Source organism: Plectropomus leopardus, chromosome 4 (assembly GCF_008729295.1).
Source record: "Plectropomus leopardus isolate mb chromosome 4, YSFRI_Pleo_2.0, whole genome shotgun sequence".
Lineage (NCBI taxonomy): Eukaryota > Metazoa > Chordata > Actinopteri > Perciformes > Serranidae > Plectropomus > Plectropomus leopardus.
In genome coordinates this window covers 15,144,559-15,172,164 of record NC_056466.1, presented here as the reverse complement: position 1 = coordinate 15,172,164, position 27,606 = coordinate 15,144,559, and the positions used below count along the sequence as shown (strand labels likewise).

The following is a 27,606-nucleotide window of genomic DNA, read 5'->3' as shown; positions in this document are numbered from 1 at the left end:
CACAATTTTTAAAAAAACAGTAAGTTTATTTGTGACGTTCAAAAAGACATTTTTTATCTTCACATAGGAAGATAAAAGAACAAATGTTTTCTTAAAAATAAAAAGGGTACATACGGTTTCGAGCAATGGAATGTGGTACAACCAACAGGCATAAATACATTTATCTCAAGTAAGTACTAGTAAAAAAAGGACTAGCAAACAAAAAACTAAATCAGCACAGCTGCAGTGTTTAGGTCAGTGACAAGGCAGGCCTGTAAAGGAGCACTTCCTAAAACCTAACACAACAAAGTCAGTCCATCAGGGGGATTTTACACAGTACATTATCATAGCCTGCAAAACAAACACAGACACTAGGACTAACGACACCGGAGCTGGCTGCCGCCCTCGAATCCTGACGCTGTACGCAATGGAGTTAATTTGTGAACGGCTTCACAACTTGAGCTTTTTCCTGCGTCCACGACCATCTGGGGTTGCATCTGACTTCCGTTTCTGGGCCTAGGTGAGAGGAGAAAATTATTAGAGAGGATTTTACAAGACAAAAGACACAAAAACAGACAAAGACAGGGCTGAGTAAAAAAACAACACTTTTTACTCTCCAGTATTGAAATATCAAAGTATCAAAAGTTAGATTTATAATCTTTGATTTATTTCATGCTGACAAAGTCACAGAGTTCAGACAAACACAAGGGATACAACACCTGAGGAAAAACATTGTTCAGTTTCTCCTCGCTCGTCCAGCATGTTTAGGATCTCTCCCTGTTCAAACACAGCTGATTCAAATGATCGGCTCATTCTGAACTCCTGCCGCTGCTTGTTGACGGGCTGATCATTTATTTCAGCTGTGTCACAGCAGAGAAAGATCCAAAACACGCAGGACAACTGGAGCTCTCGAGAAGTTTGGGAAACGCTGATTTAAGGTATAAAAAAGTTACTGCTCTGAAACTCTGTAGTTGCGTTTACAAAAACAATAATTTCCAAGTAGACAACTGTCTACTTGGACTACTTGTTATTTAAACTGCAGAAAAATGTGAAATTGGAAAAAAAAATGTTTTTTGCTTATGTCACTTTCAGGCATAATTGTAACGTTTGAAGATATAAAGTTAAACACGATCGTCTGACCTTTGACATTTCTGCTGTGTTTATTTTATGATTTTATATACTGTGCTGCTTTGATAGCGTCTTTGATAAACTAAATCTACCGCCACAGAGGCTAAACGATGCAACGCTGACGACAGAGACCACAGTAAATGGTATTTTAGCCACCTGAAAAAAAATCAATCAGTTCATCAGTTTAAGTTTACGCTGCATTTAGAATATTTTCACCGCTTTGCATTACACACTAACTAATGAAGGCAGTGGGTGACCAGCAACTCCAGTGCTGTGCAATGTAAAAAAAAAAGATTTTGTAAATGGAGTCTGGTGCAAGGTTCCCACACACTGTCAGGGATAAAATTTCAAATCTTCAAATCAAGCATCCCACATGATGTGTTCAAGGACTGTCAAAAATTTGAAAATCGATAATTGATTTTAACAGTTTCTGACTGTGATAAATGGTTTGAATGGTTTAAGGTTTTTAAAGAAAACTCGCTTCTCAAAAATGTAAGAAAAAAATTGTCCCAAATTATGTTTTCTATAAAAAAAAAATCACAAAATTCCAAAACTTTTTTAGACAACATGCTTTCCAAACCAGTTTTCATTAAAAAAAAAAACCCAAAAACAACAAAACAAGTTTTCTATAAAAAATTTCAATTTTTTTTTTAAAGTTGTATGCTCCTCCCTTAAAGCCAAAAGTGCTGAAAAAAAGTATTTAATATGCCTGGTAGGCGTACGTGAAGGGAAATTCAGTATGTGGGGAGAAAATGAAGAAACATACATGATAAACAAATAAATAAAAACAACATAACCAAAATGTTGTCACACCTTGACGTATATCAGAGCTACGTTACAGAAACAAAAAATTAATTCACCTTTACATTATAATAATGTAGTTTAACACATTTCTATGATTTTTCCAAAACTTTCAATGGGTTTTACCTATTCCATGACTTTTTCAGGCCTGGAAAATGTAATTGTGAAATTCTATGACTTTCCCAGGTTTTCCATGACCGTGGGAACCCTGCTGGTGGATTTGGGACAACGGCTGCAATTTCCATCAGAAACGGCTGCTGATAGCAAGGTAATGTTTAAAAACATTATAAATACTGATTTATTTAGTCGAGCCTTTTGTTAGATGATTAAAACTAAATAATTGAGGCGGTGTTTCGTTGTATGTACATGACACAAGTTTTTAAACCTGAAAGTCATCGTAAACAAACATTGTGATCCCAAAAAATATCTCTGACCTCAAACGACCGTTAGCATTGATAAAAAAAAGCGTCTTGCTTCCTGTAATACGAAACAGATTTGTAACTTACTGAGCCAGACTTTGGGCCGCGTTTCTTCTTCTCAGCTTTCTCCCTCTCCTCCAGCTCCATGTTCTCCCTCTCTATCAGCGTGATCAGGGTGTTACATCGCCTCTGCAGCTCCTAAACACACATCGCCATTGTAATTTAGAGGCAACAATTTTAAAACATTATGCAAAAAACCCCCCAAAACAAACAGGAGATAAAACGCAGAGAAGCCGACATTTACCATGGCAGTCCTGGATTTAAGGAACCAGTCGAAGCGGAACTGAGGTGAGTTGCGGATGCACTGACGCAGCTCATCGTACACGCTCTCCTTGTCGAAGCCCAGCTTGTGTAGCATACAGATCAGGAAGCGGTCCTCCTCCTCTGTGTAGTTCTTGCCTTTGTTGGTGCCGTAGGAGATGCGGAGCTGATGGAAGGGAGCCTTGTAGCGACCAATCTGGGCAGGGAGACGAGAAGCGCACCGAGGGGCCGTTAATGAAATCATCGATCAGGGAGAGCAGATAACGTGATGAAGACACAATTAAGGGATCAGAGCAAGATTTAAGAGTTTAAGTGTTTAACAAGAGGCTTAATGAGATAAAGCTAATTAGGTAGTTTTAACAAGAAATGAACAGCCAGTGTGGTTGACAGTAGTGGTGGAATGTAACAAGTACATTTACAATTGTACTGTACTTTAGTACAAATTTCAGGTACTTGTACTTTGAGTATTTTTTCATTCCACAATGTACATTTACTCCACTACATTTCAGAGGGGAATGTTGTACTTTTTACCTCATTACATTTATCTGAAAGCTTTGGTTACTAGTTACTTAGATTTTAAGATGTTTGCATGAAAAACAGGAGAGTGTATAAATACGTTTTGTTAAATAAACATCCAAACAGTTTATAGAAGTGCAGCTGAAGTGATCAGATTATTCCATTAGCTGGTTGACAGAAAATTAATCTGTAGCTGTAGTTGTTGTTCTTTCAAATATTTTTTTGGGGGTGTTTTTTTTTTTTTAAATTATTTTTCTTAAATATGTATTTTGGCAACTATTTAAATAAACATTCAAATCTTTTTTTCTGTTTTTGAATAGTTTTGATTTTTTGAGGTGCTTCTTTTTCTTAGATTTTTCAGTATTGGGTACTTTGGAGATTATTTAAAAAAACATTTCAGTCGTTTTCATTTATTTTTGAATAGATTTGAGGTTTTTCTGTATTCTTTTTATTTGTTGAATTGGACATTTTGGCAACTATTTTCATAAAAATTAGTCATCACTTTTTTATGAACAGTTTTGAATTTTGGGAGCTGTTTTTCTTTTCTTAAGTCTTCAGTCAATTTTCCTGATTATACTTTTACTTAAGTAACATTTTTCAATGGTGGAATTTTACTTAAGTGACAAAGTACTTTCACAGTGTGGTATTAGTACTTCTACTAAAGTGAAGGAGGTAAATACTCCCTCCGCCTCTGGCTGACAGTCAGCTACCTTTGAATCCAGTGCTTTCTTGATGCTAATCCTCCTCTGGATCCTGGCCTCTCCTCGCTCTATCTGCGCCATGATCTTCTCGATATCCTGCAGCTCGTTACAGCGCTCCCAGAATACAGCTGGACGAACAAACAAGCAGGAATTCACTCAACATTCACAGAAATTCAAAGTTTGCTTGTGAAACAGAGGATGAAACATGGAGTCATTACCGGAGTACTCCATGACTTCCTCTGGAGTTTTTCCCTCCACCTCTCTGGCGATGTTCTCAATATCGTCTCTGCCCCACTTCTCGTTGGCTTTGATGAACTGGTTGAAGTCACGTTTGTTCCAGATAGTAAATCCCTGCAATGAAGGTGCAATTGGTCAAAATCTGCACAAAACATTGAACCTGGATTTGCAGCTTATTAGCCATGAATTTATTGGCTTTTAGCTGGAGAATAGTGAATACCTGTTGCAGCAGGTTCTCCTTCTCCTCCAGCTCCTCCTCAGTGAGAGCTTCGGCCTCATCAATCTTAGCCTGCTCTTCTTTCTGGAGCTGAGCTGAATTTGGCATGTCTGGATTACGGGGAACCTAAAGAGACACAGACGAACTTTAAGACATTTCTAAAAAAAAAACCAAAACAAACAAACATTCTAACTCCAGTCAAATGTGTACAAATAGTCTATTTCTCATCTTAAAAAACGTCTTTGTACCTTGTAGCCGATGGTCTTCCTGTAGAACAGAATTTCTTTTTCTAGAAGCTCGAAAAGACGTGGAGGGAAGAACTGGAAGTCCTGGACATTTGGCTGCTTTGGAGGACGAGGAGCCTGGGAAATAAAGTCAAACAAACACATTTTATGGCTCAACCAGGAAAAAATGCCATCGGCCATAACTAAAACATTGTAATTACACATTCTGTTGCATTAACACCTGACAGTGTATCCTACAGCGGGTTCATACGTCTGCAGAGACGCTCACACTAAACCTCAGCCTGATGTGCACCCAGAAATGTAACCACAGGTTGCGACGACGCAGGCCTCCAGGTTATTTTTGTAGGCTGAAAATAATTTCCAGCAGTGAAAATGGATCTTTTATTTACTTTCATTTGATGATAAGTAAAAAATAAACTGAGAAGACACTAAAGCTCCCACAAAAGAGCATTTCAATGTTAGTGTAAGATTTATCCTGGCTTAATATAAGTAGAGAAAAGTACAATCATCTACGCAATCGGAAATGTCAAAGGCTTCTGATATTGTTAGCATGTTAAATATTGTTGTCGGGTGCAAACCTTGTTTTTTTTCATAAATTAATTCTACTGGCCGCCCTCTATGTCTGTCAGTGGGTTTTACAAAAACCTCATATCTCCACTGGATCCTTTTAAAAACAGTGTTTTTTCTAATTCCTGAAAAATAGCAATTTGGCAATAGGTTTGCACCCGACAGCAGCAATATGTTGGTAAAAAAAAAAAAAGGTCTAATGTAAGACAATTGTTTGTCTTTGCACCTTGTGAGTTATAATGGAGCCAAATTTTGATTTTCTGTGCTAATAATGTTAGCATGCAGTATTTGTAGGGAAAATATGGCTAACAAAAAACTTTGTCTGTGAACCTTGTGAGTTAGAATAGAGCCTAATGTGTTATAATTTCTAACTTAAAATAGAGCTGAATTTTGTAATTTTGTTTAATACTGTCGGTATTTAGTTATAATTTAAATGCGTTTGTTGAATCAATCAAACTTTACTGCCCTCGCAGAAACTCTACACAGTGGCCTAGAAACCCCACCGCCAACGAGCATTTGAGATGTAATGCACATAAATGCAAACACCAGCTAACATCAGCTGCGTGGAGCCAATGTACAGGTCAGTCTAAGGTGTGTGTGTGTGTGTGTGTGTGTGTGTGTGTGTGTCCGCCCCTACCTTGGGTGCTTTAGGCTCACTGACACGCAGAGCCTCTCTGAAGTAGGCATCCACAGCGTAATTGGCTTTCCTTTCTCTCTTCGGGGGCTCGATCCAGTTGGTGATTACCTGAATGAAGAAGCAAGACGGGTATCAAGGTAAAGACTCAACGATTTATGTTGTTGGAGTATAAGTCTGAACACTGATGTTAGTCTTTTTTTTCTTTTTCTTTTTTTTTTTACCTTTTTCTTCTCTCTATAGTCTTCTCCTTCAAATGTGTACACGCTGCTGTTTTCTGTGTCCATGGTGAAGTTTCTCAGAGTGCTCTCACCCAGTGAAGACATCTTCTCCTTCAGCTCCATGGTCTGGCAAACAACACGATCAGAGTGTCAATTTTAAAAACTAGATTTAAAAAAAAAAGAGCACAGATTTTTCTGTAATGCATCGAGACTCACCTTCCTTTCGCCTCTCTCCAGGATTGCATCGATGTCGTCATCTGTGATCTCGCTCTCTTTGGAGGCAAACACGTGTGTGGCCCCGTGGCGGATGATGGACAACATCTCATCCTTGCCCAGCTTGTTTGCACTCGGATCCACGAGTCTTCCTGTGAAACAAACACGAGACAACTTTGTGGCTTTATCACATCTCTTAGTGGTGTCTTCTGTAAAGTAACAATTTTAAATTTCTCAGAGTTCCTTTATGTACAAATACCTCAAGAAGAGAAGAAAGAGGAGTTACCTTGCTGGATGACGATGGAGTCCAGGCGCAGCTTCATCTCAGCCCTCTCCACGATCCTCTCCTCCACTGTGTTTTCAGTGATGAAACGAAAGACGCGCACCTGCTTCTGCTGACCAATCCTGTGAGCTCGGTCCTGAAATAACAAGATTAAACCGGTTTACTCCCCGGCAACTGTAACCAAAGCTCTACAGCCCCAACTGTCATTTTTAGGGAAAGAAAATCAGTTTCAGAAACTCCTTAAGATGGGGAAAAAAAGGCGCAGTACAGAGTACTAACCATGGCCTGAAGGTCGACTTGAGGGTTCCAGTCTGAGTCGTAGAGGATGACCACATCCGCTGTAGCCAGGTTGATACCCAGCCCCCCCGCTCTGGTGCTCAGCATGAAGATGAACTTGGAGCTGTTGGGCTCGTTGTATGCGTTAATAGAGATCTGAAAACACACAAAGACAGGTAAAAATCACATTTATGTTATTAAATGTATCTCATGCTTTCTGAAGAAAAACAGACGATCAATCAACAGAAGCAGCGCACCTGTCTCTCCTCGTGCGGCGTCTGGCCATCCAGGCGGCAGTAGCCATAGTTCCTCCACATGCAGTAGTCCTCCAAGATGTCCAGCATCCTGGTCATCTGACTGAAGATGAGCACACGAGAACCTGGAGAGGAGGACAAACAGAAGAATCAGTCAGAGGTATGTAGAAAATAAGCAGTATTTTAAAATACTCTATTATGAATGTACAGTACATACTACAGATGTGATTGTTTCTGTCCATTTGGTCTGATCCAAGCTGCTTTTTGATTGCAATTTGGTGAATTACAGTTGTGGAAAGTGTGTACATTTCCTCACATAAAGTACTTAAGCAGTTTTATGGCACTTTATACTTTTACTCCACTCAGGGTTCCTGCAGCTTTAGGACCGTAATATTTCAATGCTCCTCACTGAAGTTTAAGACCAAGTTTCTAAAAACAAAAATTAAAGGCAGTTTCATTTTGCTCAAATGTTTATTGTAACATAAACCAGTGTAAAATTGAGACTATCTACATCAAATTATTAAACACTTTTTAAAGTGGAACATATGGAAGACAGTAATTATATTACAGTATCATAAATGTATCTATTTTGTTCACCAACAAAAGTAGGAAATATCTGCCATTTTTAGCCGGTTTTCTGTTGCAATGTTGCCAATTATTTTGAGATTTGACAACGCAGAAAACGGCAAAAAAAAACAACAAAAAAAGAAACAATTCATGTTTGAACATCTTTAAGAATTTTGAAAGATAAACTTAAGTCATTTTAATACCAATTACGGCCTTATTTTTAGATTAAATTTTAGATTATTTTTTTAAGGAACCCTGACTCCACTACATTTATTTGTCAGCTGTAGTTAAACAACCATAATGAGCTTGAAAAATACAAATAACTATCAAAGACTTTATCAGCTTTTTCTGTACTGTGACCCCTTAAAAAATCTCCAGAAATACAAGTTGTAGCTTTTCCAAAAAAAGAGACATTTTCTCTCAAAACCTCACACCATTTTTCTAATAATATTTCACCAAAAAAAAAAAAAAAAAAAAAAGGACAGCATTTGGAAGACAGTCAAGCACGACATTAGTTTTTTTTTTTCTTTTTCTTTTCCATCATTTATCTCATGACCCTTTATTTTCATTAATTTGATACATTTAACTATATTTATACTTTTTAAATAAAAATTATTTATACTGGTTTTTCTGTTAACGTCCCCTCTGATTGATGATATATATGGCATGTATATGAATTTAAGTATTTTATGATTGTTGTCTTGATACTTTTATTTAAGTAAAGAATCTGAGTACTTCTTCCACCACTTAAGAATAATTAACACAGGTGTTGTTCAGCTCGACAGAATCTAAATATTGGACAGATACAACCATGATAACAATTCATTCCCCTGAAATTACAGTGTGGCCATCTACATACCCTGCTCCTTCATCTTGGGTAGCAGCTTGTCCAGCACAACCATCTTGCCGCTGTTCACCACCAGGTGGAGGTCGGTCGTGTACGGGGGACCAGGTTCGGCACCGTCGAACAGGTACGGATGGTTGCAGCATTTCCTCAGCTGCATGAGGACGTTCAGCAGGCGCATCTTGTCCATCTTACCCGCTGAGTTCAGAATGTCGATGTCCTTCATCAGGATCTTTGTGTACCTGATGGGTTTTGACATGAGGAAATATTACATACTTGTGCGCAACAAATTAATGTCCAGTTTATTTCAAGCTGTGTAGAACAAACAAGCTAATTAAAGCTTAACTAAGGTTGCTTACCACTCGCGCTGCATCTTACTGAGACCCACATACATCTTGATCTCTTTTTTCGGAAGCAGAGTCTTCTCTACGTCCGCTTTTATACGACGAAGCAAGAAAGGACGCAGAACCTATGTAAAAAAAAAAAGTAAGTCAAAACAGCGTTTTAGGCCCAAACGAGAGAAACACGCCTGAAAATTTACAGAGAATAGCTGGAAATTTGCATGAGGAGCATTAAATACTTACAGTGTGAAGACGTTCGACCAACTTAGTATCACCCAGGCAGTTGTTTGTGTCAAACCAGGAGTCAAAGTCCTTTGAGAAAAATAAAGTTAGTACTAAAATATAAAGGAATTTTCTTCTAAATAACTGTTGGTACAACTATGGCATGAAAGTCCCTGTTGATCTTGTGCATCTGTAGGTGATTCTTACCTCTGCTGAGTTAAAGACATCAGGCAGCAGGAAGTTCAGCAGAGCCCACAGCTCGTGCAGGTTGTTTTGCAGGGGTGTCCCAGTCAGCAGCAAACGATTGGTGGTCTTAAATTCTCGCACAATCTCTGATAGCTATGGGAAATAAATAACTTCATTAGGAAAATGTGTAAAACGCTAAGTGGCTCTGACATATGCAAACATGTCAGAACAATATTTTGCTTCGGTGGCTGTCTGACCTTTGATTTCTCGTTCTTGATTCTGTGGGCTTCGTCAATGACCAGATATCTCCAGTTGAACTTCTTGAAAACCGCCTTTTCAATGATGAGCATCTCGTAGGATGTGACACACACATCCCATTCTCCTGGCAGCAGCACGTCTCTGATCAGGGCAGTCTGAAATTAAAGCAAAGACATTTAGCGTGTTCAAAGTGTAGATTTAGACAACCAGCAATAAAGCAATTCTTTTTATTTTCAGAGTTATTTCTGAAAAATAGACGCATTGCTCGGTAAAATATAAAATTATGGTATTTCCAGGTAAACAAAGCTTCTCAGTAAATCAGAATATCGTGACGCAGCCTACCCTCTCATCTCTGTCTCCGATCAGGCAGACTGCGCGGAGTGAGGGCACCCATCTCTTGAACTCATTCATCCAGTTATAGAGGGTGGATTTGGGCACCAGCACCATGTGGGGACCGGGGATGTTTCTGTAATGCTTCATATAACCCAGCAGGGAAATGGTCTGCAAAGTCTTCCCCAAACCCTGAGAAGCAGCAGAGTGAATGTGAGAAGTAGCAGTACGTTAAAATCCAGCAACAACACTATAAAAGATATTTGTCACTCCTCTTTTAAGGGACAGTTAACAGTTTTAACTGTGATAAAGTACTGACCATTTCATCAGCGAGGATGCCGTTGATGCCATTCTCATACAAAGAGATGAGCCAGTTCAGACCACGGACCTGATAGTCTCTCATTTTTCCTGTTTTGATGTCTGAATGAGGGACAAGAAGACTCGTTATCATCACTGCTGCTCATCACTTACATTTACTTTCCTCTCAATCTGACGGAAAAACTTACAGGAGGGAGAGTCGTCAAAGCGAGTGCAGACATTAGTCGTCTTGGTGCTCTCGTTCAGAAGCTCTTCGTCCTCCTCTTGCTCTGTGCGTCGATGTCGGTTGCTGTTAATGCACAGAAAAGACAACAGTTTATTATCACAACGGGAGTAAAATTCCTAAAATTAAATTATGACACATAGAGATGCACTCACTCTCCGGCAGACAGCAGATTCTGTTTTTCATCTTTCTTGATGCGAGGGCGTCCAGGCTTCATCTTCAGGGGGGAGGTGGGGGTCTTCTGTGCAGCTGGTTGGATGAAATGAGCAAACAACTCTGTTTGCTTCAGCAGGTACTCAAATCTGTTGGTCCGGTCTGTTTGCTACACACAGGAAGACGGTCATTTTAACCTATTTATACACGAATAGATTAATGAGCCATGTAGTGAAAGCTACAGTAAAAGTGTGCGTACCACTTTCTCCTCATAACCTGGAGCAGACTCTTTAGTTTTGGATGAAGAAGAGGAAGATGCATCTTGTCCATCGGGCCCTGCATCTGAAGATGACTCCTTTCCGGCATCTGAAGAATCAGACTTCTCCTAAGCAGAAAAAAAGTAAACAGAAAAAGTCTTGTTTAGTGGCCATCCTCACTTTTTTTTTTTAGACAGGAACAGACACAAACTAGCTCTCTGGACCCCACAGAGGAAGTGGGAGAGATGAATGATTTAAAAACTCCCGACTATCATGGACATCACCCAACCTCCCCTGCATGAAACCTTAACCATTCAGAGCAGCTCCTTCATCCCGTGATGTGTGAAGGAACACTACCACAAGTCCTGTGTCCTTCCCCCGTCCTTAGTGGGCCGAAACAACAGGACTGCAAGTCAATCACAGTGCTCAACCTTCTGCACTGCTGCTTTTGCATTCTTGCACACATACTTCACACTCTTTTGACTGCATTTGATGCTGCTAACACTGCTATTTGCAGAGACAAGACATCTTACACCAGCCAATTTGATTCCCTCGGGTACAGTTCTTGTATTAAATATATTCTTTGTTCCTTACTTGTCACTAAATTTTGTCTCAGTACATGTTGCATTTACTATTTATGTTAGCATGTGGTGTTAAGCAGCCTTGATTGTTTCTCTTCATGGTTCATTTTGTGTATACTACAGCAGTGGATGAAGTACCTGAAAGTATCTGATATTTACTATAATTAAGTGTCAAAAGTAATTTTATGATATTAAATGTACTTATGTATCAAAAGAATACATTCTGGGGTTAGCTCTAGCTCACCTGGTAGAGTGTGCGCCCCATATAGCCGAGGCCTCTGCAGCAGTTAGAGTCTGACCTGTGGCCCTTTGCTGCGTGTCACCCCCCCCCTCTCTCTCCCACCTTTCCTGTCTATCTAAATCTGTCCTGTCAATTAAGGGGAAATGCCATGTCCCACAAAAAATAATCTTAAAAAAGAAAAAATTCAAGTAAACTGGGGTAATTAAAAAGCAAGCAGACAGAATTTGGGGGATCATAGAGTTTGTCTTCTTTGTAACATAAACCACCTCAAAAATGGAGTGTACATTACATTTAAAGAAAAACAAGGTGTTATTCATCTTGAAGGATTTAGTGAAAAAATTTCCTTCCCTCCCATTTCTTAACATCCGCCTCTTCCTTCCTTCCTCGTTTTGTATTAACTAAAAAGCCTGGGGTAAATGTAATAGAGTTTTAGTATAGACTTTATTTAGGAAAGTAAAAGTTGACTTAAATATAAAAACTCAACTAAAGCACAGATACTCCCAAGAAATAGTGAAGCACTGTAACAAAGTATTATGACTTAGTTATATTGCTGCTATAGCACTGTCTACTGTTATGCGTCTGCTCCTGTACTTCTGCTGCAGTGAAACTTAAGTGTTGCTGCATGGCATCAATAAAGTTTGTTTCACGTGATGTTATTTCTGTGGAGCTACACACAAGAAAACCTCTATATTATCTGTGGGTAATCAAAACTCAAAAGTGCAGCAGAAAGCAAGTAGCAGACGTGCAGCATCCCTATGTAACAGGAGCCATTGCTGCACTGCATGCTACACTGTCCCACTGAAAACAAAGACGCAGATGGGACAGCTGAGCGGGGTTGCTGATGGACACTTCCACGAGGTTTTCGGATCACAAACACAAGCATCTCGCTGGGTGAATCTGGCCTGGGAGTAAACAAAAAGCACGCTGGGACTTTTAATGTGATGATCGATGTGTTGCTAGCGGGGCTAAGCTAGTGGTGTGTGCGATTATGAAACCGGCTGGCCTTGTTGCTGCTCTGTGCTGTAGCTTCAGTCCCGGGTGAATGGGACCGAGCTGTTATTGTCGCGAGCTAATGATAGCGCCACCGTAGCTAACTTGGCTAACTATTAGCCCAAACAGCCCGTTGACAAAGTGAAAGTTGGGCACAAACAAAACACAAGAACAAGTGTGTTACGTTAAGTAACGGTTGATTCAGCGTTTAAGGCTCGGTCGGAGGGTCTGTGGATGATGTGAGCGGCGCTGAGGGGAGACAATGCCCATGTTAATGCCCATCTTACCTCCGCTCCTCCGGCTTCTTCAAGTTCAGTCTGCTCTTCCCGCTGTTCCACGCAGTTTAAGATTTCGGACATTTTTACCGAATTTCAGCCTCGATTCAGATATATTCGTCCGTTATCCGGTGTCTTATGTGATCCCGTACAAGAGCGGTTGAAGATTTTCCGAAGTTTCTCGCGGTAAATGGGAACTATCCTGTTGTTTGTAATGAAAGACACACCGGTTGGTCACAGGCAGCACGTTCCCGCTAGCTAGATCTTTCTCGGGCACCCGCGTTCACACAGCGCCAACCCGGTGTGTGGGAAATACCGCGAGACTTGGCGATGCTGCCTTTAGTGGCTGATAGAAAAATGTCGTTTTACCTCAGTTGGTTCTAAATGTTCAGTTCAGTTCAGAGCTTTTGTTGTCCCTCAAGAGTCCCGAAATTTGATCTGGAGTTGGAGATACAAAACAATTTGAAAATACAATAAACAGGCAGAAAGGACATTATAGCAGCACACAACCAAACATGACTGAAAGCAATTCAGATCAACAGTAAAAGTATAAGTTAAAGTATCAATGAAAGTCTTCCAAAAGTGTCAATTAAAGCTTGGCCAAACCATTAAAAAAGTCATAAAAATATAGAAATGTCAATAAAATTATGTTTTTTCCAATCAAAATCTTAGGTGCCACAAAAACAGTGTCCTGTTGTACTTCACAGCATGATTCATTTAGGTAAAATGTACGGTAAAAGTATGGTCATTAGTAAATTTAACATCTAAGCACGTTTTGTTTTGACTATATTTGTAATTGCTTTTTGTTAACATTTTAAATGTATTGTATGTTTCTTGTACAAACAAAGAAACGTGCCCCAGTATATTGACTCATACCCACGGGGAGTGACCTTTTGTAACCCTATGATTACAGCAGTTTTGACCCCAATAAATAATTTTTTATTTTGGAAATTTTAATTTCAGAGCTTAATAGTAATAACATTTTTTTTAAACTGCTTTAATTTTTTGAAATACATCAACCATGTAAATGCCAAATTTGTGATATTACAGTGGAGGGATATCCAGCATGGCTTTCATAAAAGCTGAGATAAACTAAGATTTCTAAAACTACCCTTTTTGGTTAATTGAAGTAAAGGCTTTCTGTAAATAGAATCAACACTGCATAATGTGCACCCAGTCTCTCTCAATATTTATATAATGTGGTATACAAACATGTATATAACAGCATAGTAATACATTTATTTTATCAATTTTAGACTGTTTGAACGTTATGCTTGATTATATGTATTTTTCACTATAGGCTTCAATTGTACCATAAATATATTTTACAAATAATTTATTAATTTCAGTCTGGAATATTCGTTTTTTACATTTAAAAAGGAAATGCATCCGAGTTAGCTATGTTACGGGGGAAAAAAGAGAGTGACACTCTTGCTAAAGGAACACCAAAATAAATAAGTTACAGCAGAGATCATTTTATAGCGAATTTATTTTCGACAAAAAGCCAGCTTCACCCGAGACCCCTGAAGTGGAGATGTACGAGGAGCAATTGAATGCAGCACATTAACCGCACAGAAACGGCTCAAAAGTGCTCAAATATCTTAATGAGAATTTGCTTACATTTTTATATTGTGATGTAGAAACTTTAAAAACATAGCTAATGGAAAACTACTGTTTTTATCGCTCAAAATTCAACAACTGCGAAACAGGCAATGAAATAGTTTTACACAAGGGTCCTACCAACTTGTCTGTCCATAGGAATGACGTCTGTGGAGGGTTAATCAGCTGATTCTCAGCGATCAAATGAACCAAAATAATACGGTTTTATCTGCCGAAAGAGGGTTAGCATCTACCGAAAATTGAGTATATTCTAGTCGGACATAGTTGACATGCTTTATTTGGGTAAGTACATATCGTAAGGCCTTTGTATCGCCCTCCTAGATGTCGGTATTTATGCTAAGTCAGAGGCGCCTAACAGTCACTGAGCTAACAGTTAACGTCAGGCCTGTTTGGCTGCTTTGTTCGTATTTTTGTTGTTGATGGAGGTTAGAAACACCTGTCGGTATGTTGCGGGAGAATTGACTCTATCAGTTTAGTAATAATGATTATTAAAGTCATTTTTTTATCTGGCGGGCGTGTAGAAACAACCGTTAACCGTCAACGTTACAGCTAGCGTTAGCAAGCTAGCCGCTTGTATCCACACAGCGAGCACAGATAGCGGCTGGTTCTCTGCGCTCCGGGATAAGAGGAAAAAACCTGCCTGTAAAGCTGTGTTAAATAATGTTTAATACCACATTAAGGAAGGCTGTTCAATATTATTACATTTTCTGCCCGGAGAAATACATATCGCTCAATTTAAGTGATAATACACCAGCTACAACCACTATTTTAGGAGGGCATAAACTGATATATGAGCTGATAGCGATAAAATATCTAAATAAGGCCATAGTTTTTTACCACTTTGACACCCTCTAAAAATATTGGAGAAAGACTTAGAGCTATTGTTTTAAAATGAATGATAGATGGCAATAATTTAAACTGGCCAATTTACATTGTGGAGCTGTGTTTCTGATAGTATCTCTCTTAGTATGACATGTGCTCTGTGCATCATATATCATGAATAACTCGGATGATTTGTCCTGTAAACCAATGTGTGTTTTTGAAGCTGTTTGTGTTTTTTTGTATTGAAAAGATAGCATAAAAAAAGACAATTTATCCAACACCTGGGAAATTCACTCGTTACAGCAGCTCTACAGAGTCAGAAGCAAGAGGGAAAAAGTGATTGAGTGCTAAATAGGTTAAGAGATGTTTAGATCTATCTATCTATCTATCTATCTCTCTATCTATATATCTCTCTCTCTATATATATATGTGTGTGTGTGTGTGTGTGTGTGTGTGTATGTTTATAAAATATGCCAGTAAATGGGGGAAATTCCATAATATGAATAATAATGATTTCATTGTTACGATTGATAGCTAATAGATAAATTGGCATGTTGGACTAAGAAGATTTCTTTTTTTAAATGAAGAGTACTTAAACATATCATATTTACACATTAAAAATCTCCACAAAGAAATTGATTGCCAAAATTTAGACATAAATTGAGTGACAGATGCACCGGAATCATCTTATCTATTACATCTGCACGGTTTACATTTAAAAAGTTTTAGACAAAATAAAACAATTTATACGTTAATTTTTATTTTTATTTTTTTCAAGTTAGGCTATTTACAGAATACACACTGTGTTTTCTTAAAACTAGTCTTCATATGTGGGACTCAGTCTATGGAGATATGATAACTGTGTAATAAACAATGTATTTTACTTAACAGTTTTTCCACTTATAAATTTAAATTTGTTCCGAAAACCTATAATCTAAATTAAAACAATCACTTTCTAAATTCAGTAGCTTAAACCTGTTGTGTTCTCTATTTAATTAAAAATATTTTTCCTGTTTTCTACACTACTTAGCTGTACACAATAAACTGTAATTATATGATACTGTAAAGGATCAACTTTAAAATGGTGTAAAGTAACTTCTTACCCTCAATAGGTATATTATAGTAATGTCTACGAGCTCAACATTCCAGTTACAGCACATGAACGCACATTGTATACACACATTGTCTGCCTTTGAATGCCAGCAGTCTGTGCACTCAACGAATGAGGACAATGTGTGACAACAAACATTTTGACTTGTCATAGTAGGCAAGCCATGATGACAGTGTGACAGTGAGCCAGTGTGTACAATACCAGGACCCTGAAACCAAAGGCGATAGATGGAATTCAGCCATCATTTTTTATTATTTACATCTGTGCTTTTCCTGCTGTTAGAGTATCCTCTGTGAAAAAGGCATATCAAGGTTTTGACCAGACTGTTTTGATATGTAAATTAGATAAAACAAAAAATGCAAAATGTGACTGCAATTTTACCGTTAAGTATGAGTGTAGAAGTTGTGTTACTTTTTCAACAAGCGTCAGCTAATTACTTCCTCTTTGCCGTCCACAGACTGTCATCATGGACAAGATTTTGGAGGGCCTCGTGAGCTCCGATCACTCCGTTCCAGTGAAGAGGGCCATTGTGAAGAAGGTTGTGGAAGCAGCAGAGAAAGAGGTGACAGAGGAGCAGTGTCAGGCGTTGTTTACTCTCACCACCCGCCTCATCTTGCTTGGTGAAGATGCCTTTCAGAAGCAGATCGGCTTCCAGGTGTTGGAGGCCTACGCGCGTTATCACCGCCCAGAGTTTGAGCGTTTCTTCAGCAAAGACTTTGTCCTCAGTCTTCTCCAGCAGGGTTATGGTCAGCTGGACCGCAAAGACCCAGCCATAATAGACTACATTCACTGCTGCCTGCGGCTGCTCATCAGCTGCCCCTCGGTGCTCGAGATCTTCGGCGTGATTCAGGTGGAGGTTTTAAGGATGGTGTGTGAACGTCCTGAGCCGGCTCTTTGTGCGCACCTGAGCACTCTGCTGTCAGACTTTGTGCAGTGCATCCCGAGGGAGAAGTCAGGCGTTTTGTTCTGCCAGCAGCTGGTGAGGACCATCAGTTACTTCCACTGCTTTGCCAGCCAAGAACGAGAGCTGAGAGAGTATGTAGGTCAGGTGACCAAGGTTAGCACGCTGCTGCAAAACATCTGGAAGGCTGATCCCGCCACACTGTTACCGTCACTGCAGGAAGTGTTTGCCATTATCTCTTCAACAGGTGAGACCGAGTCCTTTATTTCTTCCCTCAAAAATAGCTAAAATGCATGGGATAGCAGTTTAGAGAAATATGTAAGTACCTTTCTCAAGCTTGAGGTAAAACCTTTATCTTTTTACAGAAGAAGTTGTGGGACACCTGAAATAAGGTACAAGCAGGTTTCCTATGGTCATGAAAAACCTGGAAAACAATAACAACAAATTAGTTACAATAATCCTCCATTGATAACTTTGACCTGTTATGTAACATAAAGGCACATTTTTTCAATGTAGCTATTAACTTAACATTGGTCTATTATGTGTCATTGTGTGACAACGTTTTGTTTACAATAACATATCTTTCTTCATTTTCTCCACATGTATGCCAGCTGGTTGAAATTATGTTTAAATAGAGTTTGAAGCTGATACATTTGAAAAACGGCGGGCAAGAATGTTTTTATTAGTATTATTACTATTGGTTGTTGAAAAGTCATAAAAAAGTTTTGAAATGTTCACTACAATGTGTGGGAACCTGGTACAAGTGTCCTCAAGTATCTTAAAGATATACTATGGAGGATTTTCCTAAAAACACAATGTATTCGTCCAAAAGCAATCCCTCTCAATCATCACTTATGGCCCACTAGAAGTGTGCGTTGGTGTATTTTTCTGCAGAGAATTTTTCCTGCATAGTATTTCTTAGAAACATGAACACTTGAACACTATGAACACTTATACTCGTAGATTTATAAATGTCTGCCTAACAGTAGTAAAAAAACAGTGTTTGCATTTGGCAGCATGAGCCATGACTTATACCTCTCCCTCCATAAACTTGGCATTAACACCGAGGTTGTTAGCACATGATGGAGCACCCTGGAACAGTTACCTTGTTTCATTTTTGTTTTTCAGGACCCTGCCAATAGCTCACTTTGATCCCTCGGCTTAGTCCTCTCGTTTGTATAGGTTGGATGTTCATCTAACAATCAGTGTTATTGGCACACTGACTATTTTCATTTTGGAAGTATTCGCTTCATTAAACACACTTGTCATCAGAGAAATTACCTTCAAATCCACTGATTCAAGGAGTGCAAATAGAAGACCAAATATTGAAAAGCATCGTGAAGATGTAATTCAGAATGTTTCAAGCTGCAGTTCTTTTGTTGATGGTGAATTTTTAGGTATGTCCTGTGCCCGCTGTACAGTATTTTACAAGTGACTAAACTGTGGAGTAGCAGGCAGCAGTTTCAATAGTCACACTGACCGCATATCTCAGTAAGAGATACAAGCAGAGCCGCTTTGTGTTAAAAGGTCACTCTGCTTCTGTTTCAGTGACATTTTTCATGTGAGCTGTGCTTCTCAAGTGCTGCTGTCAAAATCCTGTCCCACCAACAAATCCACAGATCCACACTCCTTCACTTAAAAAAAAAAATAATAAAAAATGGTCCAAAGTCCTGATGATAACAGTTTGTCTGTAGAAGCAGCACAACCTCTACCCCTGACAATGCAGTTCACCTTAATGTGTTTATCAGTGAGTAATCATCTCACTTCGAACATACTAAAGCATTGATGGATATGACGGAGGGGGGTGTATGTGGAGAGCATCAGAGTAAGAGAAAATAAAAACGCTAAAGCCATCTAGAGTGCAGTACCAAAAAAGAAAATAGAAGAGGACATTTGCACAAATTGTATTCTTTTATCATTTATTTATTATTATTATTTTTATTTTATATGCTAAGTTGTTAATTTATGTTGAATTTTCATTAGCTCTTGCTCTTGTTTGTAATAAATACAGTGAATATTAAAGATAATAGGTCAGGCTCTGGACCCACTTTACTCTAAGTGTGTTAAGTATGTTCTGTAAAGCTGTATTATGTATGAGGGATTAGGTATGGTACAATACCTGCTCAATACAGGCAGATGCTCAACATTCAATGTTAAGGAAGTTGGATCTTGATCAGGGGCTAAAGACGAGACTTTTTTCCCAAGTAACACAATTTTTCAAATTCCTTGTGAGGAGATGGACAAAAAAAACAAGCAGCTCAAAATTTAAGACCTTAATTTGTGGTGGTGTTTCTTTCACAATGAGCCCCTTTACTTTTTTAAACTTACTGTCTTATGACTTACTGTCCTATGATGAAAAAAGAAAAACTAGGATTGTGCAGTTATGTACAATTTCTACTCTTATTTATTCTTTGCAGACCCCTCCTTTGACCCATCCATCGCTCTGGCCAGCCTGGTGCAGCACATCCCCGTCCAGATGATCACAGTGCTTATCAAGAGTCTCACCACAGACCACAATGTCAAAGATGCAAGCATGACTAAAGCACTCTGCAGGTTACCTGTCACATCTAATCATCCAAGATAAATGTTTCCATAATGTTACAACATTTACGCTCATTATTTACACTCCACGTACTTCTCTTTGTCCAGGATGATTGACTGGCTTTCTTGGCCTCTGGCCCAACACGTCGATACCTGGGTCATTGCTCTGCTGAAAGGACTGGCTGCAGTTCAGAAGTTCACGATCCTCATAGACGTCACTCTGCTTAAAATTGAACTGGTTTGTAGTGGGAACTCCTCATTTTGATTTCTTATTGTCAACAGGAAGAAGCTAGACAGAACATGTATACATCCTCAAAATCCTGAGCAGATGTTTGATTTCTTGCAAAAACATGAGGAGAAGGCAATAAGCAATTTAATAATACATGGCACAAAAATGAGCAAAAAAAAAAAAGTTACAAGAACATTACCTGAAAATAAGCACACAAAACAAAACAAGAAATTACCCCAAAAAGAGCTGAAAATTGAAATATTTTTTAAATACCCCCCTTTCAGAAGAAATTCTTGTCACCTTTTACTAGTGTCTTGCAATCTGTGGGAGATTTCTTGCCAAGATTCTCACTGCCTTTTCCCCCATGTTTTAGAAAGAAATCAGTTTGCTCAGGTTTCAAAGGGTGAAACAGCTTGTTAAAGATGTTTGAATGCAGCACAGAAAAACTGATGTTGATCCAGGTTTCAAAGGCTTAAACTTAAATAATAATTCCGACATATTGTAGCAAAATTTCCTGGAGACATTTTACTCCGGGGTTGGCTAGAAGACTCAATTGAATTCTGAAACGTTTCCCCCAGTTTATATTCTTGACCTTAAGTTTTGTTTTTTTTTTCCCATAGGTATTCAGTCGTCTGTGGTACCCCATCGTGCGGCAGGGGGCGCTAGCTGTGCTCTCCCACATGCTGCTGAGTTTCCAGCACTCTCCTGAGGCCTTCCATTTGGTATGGGATCTCCTGCCTCCTCACAGCCCATTTCCTTCTCATATGGCCACTTTATTGGTTTTCTCGTTTTCTTCTTTTCTGGCTTAAATTACTTCAAAGCTGCATAGACTTCTCTTCCCAGAACCCCAGGCTCGGCACTGCTCTCCCACTAATGATGTGTGAAGCACTTAAATGCCGAGCAATGGCCCTTGAGTTGGCCAATTTCATTAGTATCTAAAAACATGAATAGTCTCAAAAATACTCAGCAAATGAGACCGAACCCTCTGTGGGGCTCCTTATGTGCAGCTACCCTCTGGTTGACCGTGCTGTGTATTTGTATGATTAATAATAGCAGCACCTTCCAGCACCACGGTGTCCTCAACATGCTCCTCATATCTTTGTCCCAGGTTGTTCCACACGTGGTGCATCTAGTCCAGTCTTTGAGGACAGATGGTCTCCCCAACAGCAAAGCTTTCTTGCTGCAGTTCACTGAGCTCATCCACTGCATGATGTACCAGTACTCCGGTTTCCCTGACCTCTATGACCACATACTAGAGGCCATCAAGGTAAACTTGGTCTTTTTACATTACATAGACAATCAAGAGTATGCTCTGTATGTAATGATTTCAATTCTCCTTCCCAGGATCTCCCAAAACCTGGAGAAGAGAAGATCAAGCTGGTGTTGAATCAAAGTGCCTGGACGTCCCAGTCCAACTCATTTGCCTCGGGTCCTCTGAGGCAGTTTGGGAAGTCTGAGACCGGCAAGACTGGCCTGGTCAACTTGGGGAACACCTGCTTCATGAACAGCATCATCCAGACCCTATTCATGGCCACAGAGTGAGTTGTGCATACACAAACACATTCATGCTTTTCGCAATTTTATATTTTTACATTAAAATATAATGCGTATTTATGGGCAGTCTGAGTGTAGTTAACCTTTTGTTTTGCTTCAGTTTCAGGCGACATGTTTTATCATTACCTCTAAATGGTTCCAACACACTCATGAAAAGGCTCCAGCTGCTCTTTGCTTTCCTTGCACACACTCAGGTTAGTGTTGTCCTATTTGATAGATACAACAGAATATATTACTAGTGACATCAGTTGATGACGCGATGACTCTGTGTTGCTGTCTGTTTCCTGCAGAGGGCAGCATATGCTCCCAGGAACTTCTTAGAAGCATCTCGGCCTCCCTGGTTCAACGTTGGCTCTCAGCAGGACTGTTCTGAGTACCTCAGATTTCTTCTGGACAGGTATGGTCACACTCCGAGCAGATCCAAGCAGCGGGACTGATTCAAGATAGTGTTTGGTTTAAGAAATATAAAATTGCTTTCTCTTTATTGTTACCCTCTGGCAAATGAATGAAAACAGGCAAAATTATGATGAATTATTGATTATATTTATAAACACATAAAAAATGATGGTGAATGTTGAATGTGCAAGTTTGTGGCTTCCTGATGTAAACTACAGTTTCTTTAGCTCTAAGTCAGGGTTCCCGTGGAGCCTTAAAAAGTTTTGAAAAGCATTGAATTAATTAATCTAAAAATAATGCCTTAATTGGTATTAAATGCCTTAAATTAATTTGTCAAACATCTTAAAAATGTTAATAATAGGATTTTATTGTTTTTTTCTGACATTGCAAAGTAAAATTTCAAAATAATTGGTGATAACTTTTGAATAATTAACAGAATGCCTCTTGCATTACCATCATGCAGATGAGGACAGAGAACCCAACATTTGAACCAACACATTTAACACGTCCAATCAAATGACAAATTATAACTTTTTTTTTTCAAAGCAAACTGAATGGATACTTTTATAATAATATATGTCTTCCATGTGTTCTACTTCAGAAGGTTTTAATTTTTTTCCAGCATTTTAAGCAGATCTTACAACTTTCCAATAGTTTTATGTTACAGTAAACATTTAAACAAAATTGTCCTAACTCTTAAGTAATTGATGTGGGTTCTTGTTTTTTTTCATAAATTTTGGTTATTGTAAAATTGGCATTAAATGTTATTCTAAGTGTCATTAAAACATTTTAATAAGTGCAAAATGTGACTTGTCTTAGGCTCTAGGAACCCTGTAAATGATGTTGCTGAAGGCTTGTTGTTCAGAGAGAATAGACTAAAATCAATGCACAGCTGTTTTCTCCTCTCATCGTGATTGCCCCTGTCTCCTGATCTCAAGGTTACATGAAGAGGAGAAAACACTTTGGGTCCTGGAGTCAGTTAAGCCAAAGGTTGCCCCTCCTGGTGACACAAGCAGCAAAGACCCCGCAGCTCAGCCCTCTCCAGAGGAAGGTGAAGAAACATCTTTGACTCCAGCAGAAATCAAACCTGAGCATGATGGGAGGACTTTGACAGAAAAGATGTTTGGTGGGAAGCTGATTACAGGTATTCGCTGTCTGCACTGTAACTGCATCTCTGAGAAGGAGGAGCCTTTCACAGACCTCTCTTTGGCCTTCTGCCCTTCTGCCACCTCTCAGGACAGCCCTCGACCTGAGGGGCCCTCAGAGGAACCCAAGGTTCTCTGTCAGGGATCCGTCAATGGTGGCAGTGAAACTCCTGAGCCGGGCTCGGCCAAAGTCCCAGCCAGCAATATCCCTTTTGTGCCCGTGACAAATGAGCCTCCTCTCTCTGTGCCTGACCTGGTGAACTATTTCCTGGCTCCAGAGATCCTGGACGAAGAGAATGCCTATTTCTGTGAGAAGTGTAGCTCCCTCCAGCGGGCAGAGAGGACCATGAAAGTGGTGTCAGCGCCAGAATACTTGATCCTCACCCTGCTGCGATTCTCATATGATGCCAAATGCCACGTGCGGAGGAAGATTTTGGACAATGTCACCATCCCACCACTCATGAGACTTCCTGTACATGTCGCTTCAACACCTGCACAGTGTTCCTCTTCTACCTCTTCTCCTCTGCAAGTGGATTCTCCTGAGAGCAGCGAGAATCTGGCCAAGAAGCTTAAACCATCTCAAAAAGACGAGGAGGAGGAGGAGAAGGAGAGGATAGACGGAGCAGAACAGAGGCACGGAGGAGGAGGAGGGATGTCAATCCAGTCTGTGCCCTACGTCCTCAGCTCAGTGGTAATGCACTCTGGCGTATCATCCGAGAGTGGCCACTACTACTCGTATGGTCGTAACATTAATGGAGCAGATGGAACACAGCATGCAGCCAACCAATTTGCCCTCGAGGAGGATTTAGGGAACGGCCAGTCCGAGTGTAGCCTCTCCACCTGCTCCGCTGTCGCAATTCCACCAGAACAAGGGGAAACACTACCTAATAGTGGCCAGGAGGCAAGGGACTGGCTGCTGTTCAATGATAGCAGAGTGACATTCACATCCTTCCAATCAGTGCAAAACATTACAAACCGCTTCCCCAAGGACACAGCCTATGTGCTCATGTACAGGAAACAGGACCTACCAGGGCAGAACATAAATGGGGGGCCAACAACAAAAGGAATGAGACTGAGCACTGAGCCTCCCCTGCAGAAAGAACTACTGGATGCTATTATCAAGGACAACAAGCTGTATTTACAGGTATGTGGAGCCGACCAAAAAAAAACACACAGGCATTATGTCAGTCCCTATAAATTGTGCCAATAAATGCGAGTGTGAAGTGATTAGCATTAAGGCAAGTATTTAATCTGCTGCTAAGAGGTTTGTTGGATATTTTGGGATAAATATTGTTGGATAAACACTGCTTATTTTTCATGCTTTACATGCATTTGAGGCATAACATCATTACCACTAACCCTCTAAGCGTGAGGTTGTTATGAAAGTCGAGGGCTGTAAAGGATTCTCTCAGGTGGAAAGAAGTTGAAGGAAAACAGAGCATATTTTCACAGATGACTAAGAGCCTGCGTAGTATAGAATTTTTTCTTTGACTGAACTTGAAGCCAAATCTGAACTGTCCTGTTGTAAGACGTGAGGTGTAATTTCACGAGTCATTGAACTGTGGTGCGTTGAGCTGACTTTCCAGCGCACTTGTACAAGTGACTCAAGCAAATCCCCTCTAGAGGGTGCTGTAATAATGTTAAGTGACAGCACTGAATCACCGTCAGTCACACTGAAATACACCAGTGCTAAATTAACTCTGTGGTATAGCACACGCAAGTATATCAGGGTTCCCACAGCTTAAAAGGCATTAAATTCATCAATCTAAAAATAAGCCCTTAATTGGTATTAAAATGTATTAAATTAATCATTCAAAAGTCTTAAAAATGCTAAGATAGGCAAAATAGTACTTTTTATGATTTTTTTTTCTGCCATTGCTTTGTAAAATCTCTAAATAATAGCTAATGTTTTAGAAAAAACAAAGACCTCTTGAATTAATGTCACAAAAAGTCATGTTTTATGCAGCAATATGTATTTGGGCAAAATTCTCCCTAACCTTAAGGAATTCATGTTGGTTCATGTTTTTTTTGCCTTCAATTTTGGTTTTGGTTAAATTTCATTCTGAGTGGCGTGTAAAAAATGTCTTTCAAGTCTTAAATGCCACTTGCCTGAAGTTGTAGGAACCCTGTATATATTTCATCCTGTTTGCGCTTTTTTTTTTTAAGTTATTCTGAAACATTTCTCATTTCTCCGTGCTGTCAATAGGAGCAGGAGCTCAATGCTCGGACCCAGGCTCTCCAGGCCCCTTCATCCTCCTGTTCATTCAGGCCCAACGGTTCAGATGACAATAACCCACCAGGGAGCTGTGGCCCATCTGGTGGAGGTGGAGGTGGAGGGGGCTTCAATACCATTAGTAGACTGGTCTTCTGAGGAAAAGATGCTGCAGGAAACAAAGATGAACTGGCACTGAGAGAGTCCTAAACTGGCGTACCATAGATGTGCATATAACCTCATGAAAAGAGCACTGAACTGATATTAAACACACGCATACACACACAGAGCATTTACGCAGATTCTGATCATAGATTTGATTTTGTTGACTAAAATAGCTTTTATACCACTGTTTCAGTCATTATTTAATAGTGTTTGATTTATTTAGATTCTTTTTGTTGTGATCTCAATATTATAATCTTTCCTTAATCCTGCAAATTTCAAAACTTGAGGTAGGTAATACTTATTGGTGAAGATGTATTCTCTCCCTTAAATGAAATAAAAAAAGAATAATAATACATTTTTTAATACACTGATAAATTTGTGAAAATGGTTGAGTCTAGAGCGTGCTCATATTGTCTGGCTTGTCGGTGTTAATAATATTACCTCATACAAACACACACACACACACACACACACACACACACACACAAAACATATGCAAATACATGCATGTGCAGTGCACAGTACAGAAGACCGCTGTAAGATAAACAGACTTTTTTGATTTTTCACAGTTGTGAACATACGGTTCACAACCTTTGTTTACTTTTCTGATTTGCATGCAGCTTTTCTTCACGAGCTGTGAAGTTTTATTTTCATGATATTTGAATTCTTTTTTATGTGTGCTTTGCTGTGTTTTACAGGTTTCATATCCCATGCAATAAATGTACATATGATTTAAAACATCACTCTGAATAATCATAGAATACGAACTATATGTGGTATATTGAATACTATATTTGGGGAATCTCCAAGATAAAGGCATTTTAATATGAATATTTAACACTCTACTCCCACTGATAAGTAGTGTGATCTATAGAGAACTAAATTGCAAACAGCTTCTCTAAACAAATTTGATAAACAATAACTGATAGACAACGTATTTTAATGTATTCCTCTGATTTGATCATTCAGGGAGACTTTTGTGTTCATGCTGATTTTATGTGCCTTTTGATATTTAATGCAGATTTTTGAAGAGGAATATGTCTGGATACACCTCAGATGTACTGTGTTATTATCCATAATGGCGTCACTTTTTCCCTACAGTAAAAACAAACCGGTATTTGTTGTATTGTCTGACTTAACATGGCAGGTTATTGAAGTTGGTGTGTTGGCAAACTGGTGGGCAGTTGTTAGGGACTCAGCTATAAATGTGGTTAACACATGACAGTACTTTTTTTTTTTTTTTTTTTAAAAAAGGCAATTAATAAATAATTATTTGAGTGAAAGCAAAGCAGCAGATGGTTTCTGGAAACCTTTAATTGCTGAAGAAATGAGCTTAACACTGTAGTTATGTTGTTATTCTCAAGCATACCTCAATGTCCGTGTGACCGTACCTGTTCCATTTCCACTGCAGAGAATATATTGCGCAGGAGCCATCTCTACTGCATGGTTATACATCTTGACTTAGTTGACATTTTTGGATAGATCATCCACTCTGCCTAACATATTCTTTCTTGCAGTATATACAAGACCCCACCAGTGTCAGTTTTCTTGTGGGAGCTAAATTTAAGTGTGGCAAGATGGGTTTGTAAACATATTTTTATCACCTAAATGCTTCGAAATGAAAATGGCTAAATTCAGTATGTTATTTCAAACCTCAAGAATTCCACTATAAAAATATGCAGATTTTTAGTATGTAAGCAACTTTATATATATATATTTAAATACAGAACTGTACACTGTTGCATAATTCATCAAAACAAGCACGTGTATCATGTTTTCTGCTTTGATTGCAAAAGTATTTTTGCACAAATGGAAGTGAGTTTAGACAAAACCTTGACTGAAAAAAGGGAACTGGAAAATCACATCCAATCACTTACTTTTCTCATGGGTATAGCACAAATGACATTTGTAATGTAGCAATAGCAAACTGTTTGCAAGGGTGCCATTTAGTACTAATTAGCAATTGATATGGTAAAAACACTGCAGAAGCACTAAAGCTTCCAAAGGGCATTTGGAGAGGAAAAAAATCAATGATTCTCAATTATTAATCGACCAAACCATTGCAATTTTCTCCTCACTTTTGTTGAAATGTTAACTCTTGGGAATGGTATG

General features: G+C 39.1%; 2 protein-coding genes across 2 annotated transcripts; one reads left to right on the top strand and one right to left on the bottom strand.

Annotated features, from left to right (window-relative positions):
* Positions 1-5: 5 nt before the first annotated feature.
* Positions 6-13,061, bottom strand: smarca5 (SWI/SNF related, matrix associated, actin dependent regulator of chromatin, subfamily a, member 5). Its single transcript, XM_042485548.1, has 24 exons — positions 12,811-13,061; positions 10,714-10,839; positions 10,457-10,623; positions 10,267-10,367; positions 10,080-10,180; positions 9,773-9,952; positions 9,430-9,585; positions 9,194-9,325; positions 9,008-9,076; positions 8,783-8,892; positions 8,439-8,665; positions 7,016-7,137; positions 6,762-6,914; positions 6,486-6,618; positions 6,203-6,351; positions 5,990-6,112; positions 5,769-5,876; positions 4,568-4,681; positions 4,323-4,445; positions 4,084-4,216; positions 3,875-3,993; positions 2,632-2,844; positions 2,415-2,525; positions 6-495 (listed from the first exon to the last, which is right to left on the bottom strand). Exons 1-24 carry the CDS (start codon positions 12,880-12,882, stop codon positions 430-432), a joined length of 3,108 nt encoding a protein of 1,035 aa, XP_042341482.1. The 5' UTR covers positions 12,883-13,061; the 3' UTR covers positions 6-429.
* A 1,504-nt stretch (positions 13,062-14,565) lies between these two features.
* usp38 (ubiquitin specific peptidase 38) lies at positions 14,566-26,227 on the top strand. Its single transcript, XM_042485705.1, has 11 exons — positions 14,566-14,700; positions 16,809-17,499; positions 19,670-19,805; positions 19,902-20,031; positions 20,643-20,744; positions 21,131-21,289; positions 21,367-21,560; positions 21,677-21,770; positions 21,867-21,973; positions 22,911-24,261; positions 25,324-26,227. The coding sequence occupies exons 2-11, from the start codon at positions 16,818-16,820 to the stop codon at positions 25,486-25,488; spliced, it is 3,120 nt and encodes a 1,039-aa protein (XP_042341639.1). The 5' UTR covers positions 14,566-14,700; positions 16,809-16,817; the 3' UTR covers positions 25,489-26,227.
* Positions 26,228-27,606: the final 1,379 nt, after the last annotated feature.

Excerpts from the sequence above, each read along its gene's own strand:
- smarca5 (XM_042485548.1), bottom strand. The coding sequence starts at position 12,882 with ATGTCCGAAATCTTAAACTGCGTGGAACAGCGGGAAGAGCAGACTGAA. Across the intron at positions 6,619-6,761 it reads AAGTCGACCTTCAGGCCATG|GACCGAGCTCACAGGATTGG; the intron begins GTTAGTACTCTG and ends TTGTTATTTCAG. Across the intron at positions 2,526-2,631 it reads TTAAATCCAGGACTGCCATG|GAGCTGCAGAGGCGATGTAA; the intron begins GTAAATGTCGGC and ends ATGTGTGTTTAG.
- usp38 (XM_042485705.1), top strand. The coding sequence starts at position 16,818 with ATGGACAAGATTTTGGAGGGCCTCGTGAGCTCCGATCACTCCGTTCCA. Across the intron at positions 19,806-19,901 it reads ATGACTAAAGCACTCTGCAG|GATGATTGACTGGCTTTCTT; the intron begins GTTACCTGTCAC and ends CTCTTTGTCCAG. Across the intron at positions 21,974-22,910 it reads CTCAGATTTCTTCTGGACAG|GTTACATGAAGAGGAGAAAA; the intron begins GTATGGTCACAC and ends CCTGATCTCAAG.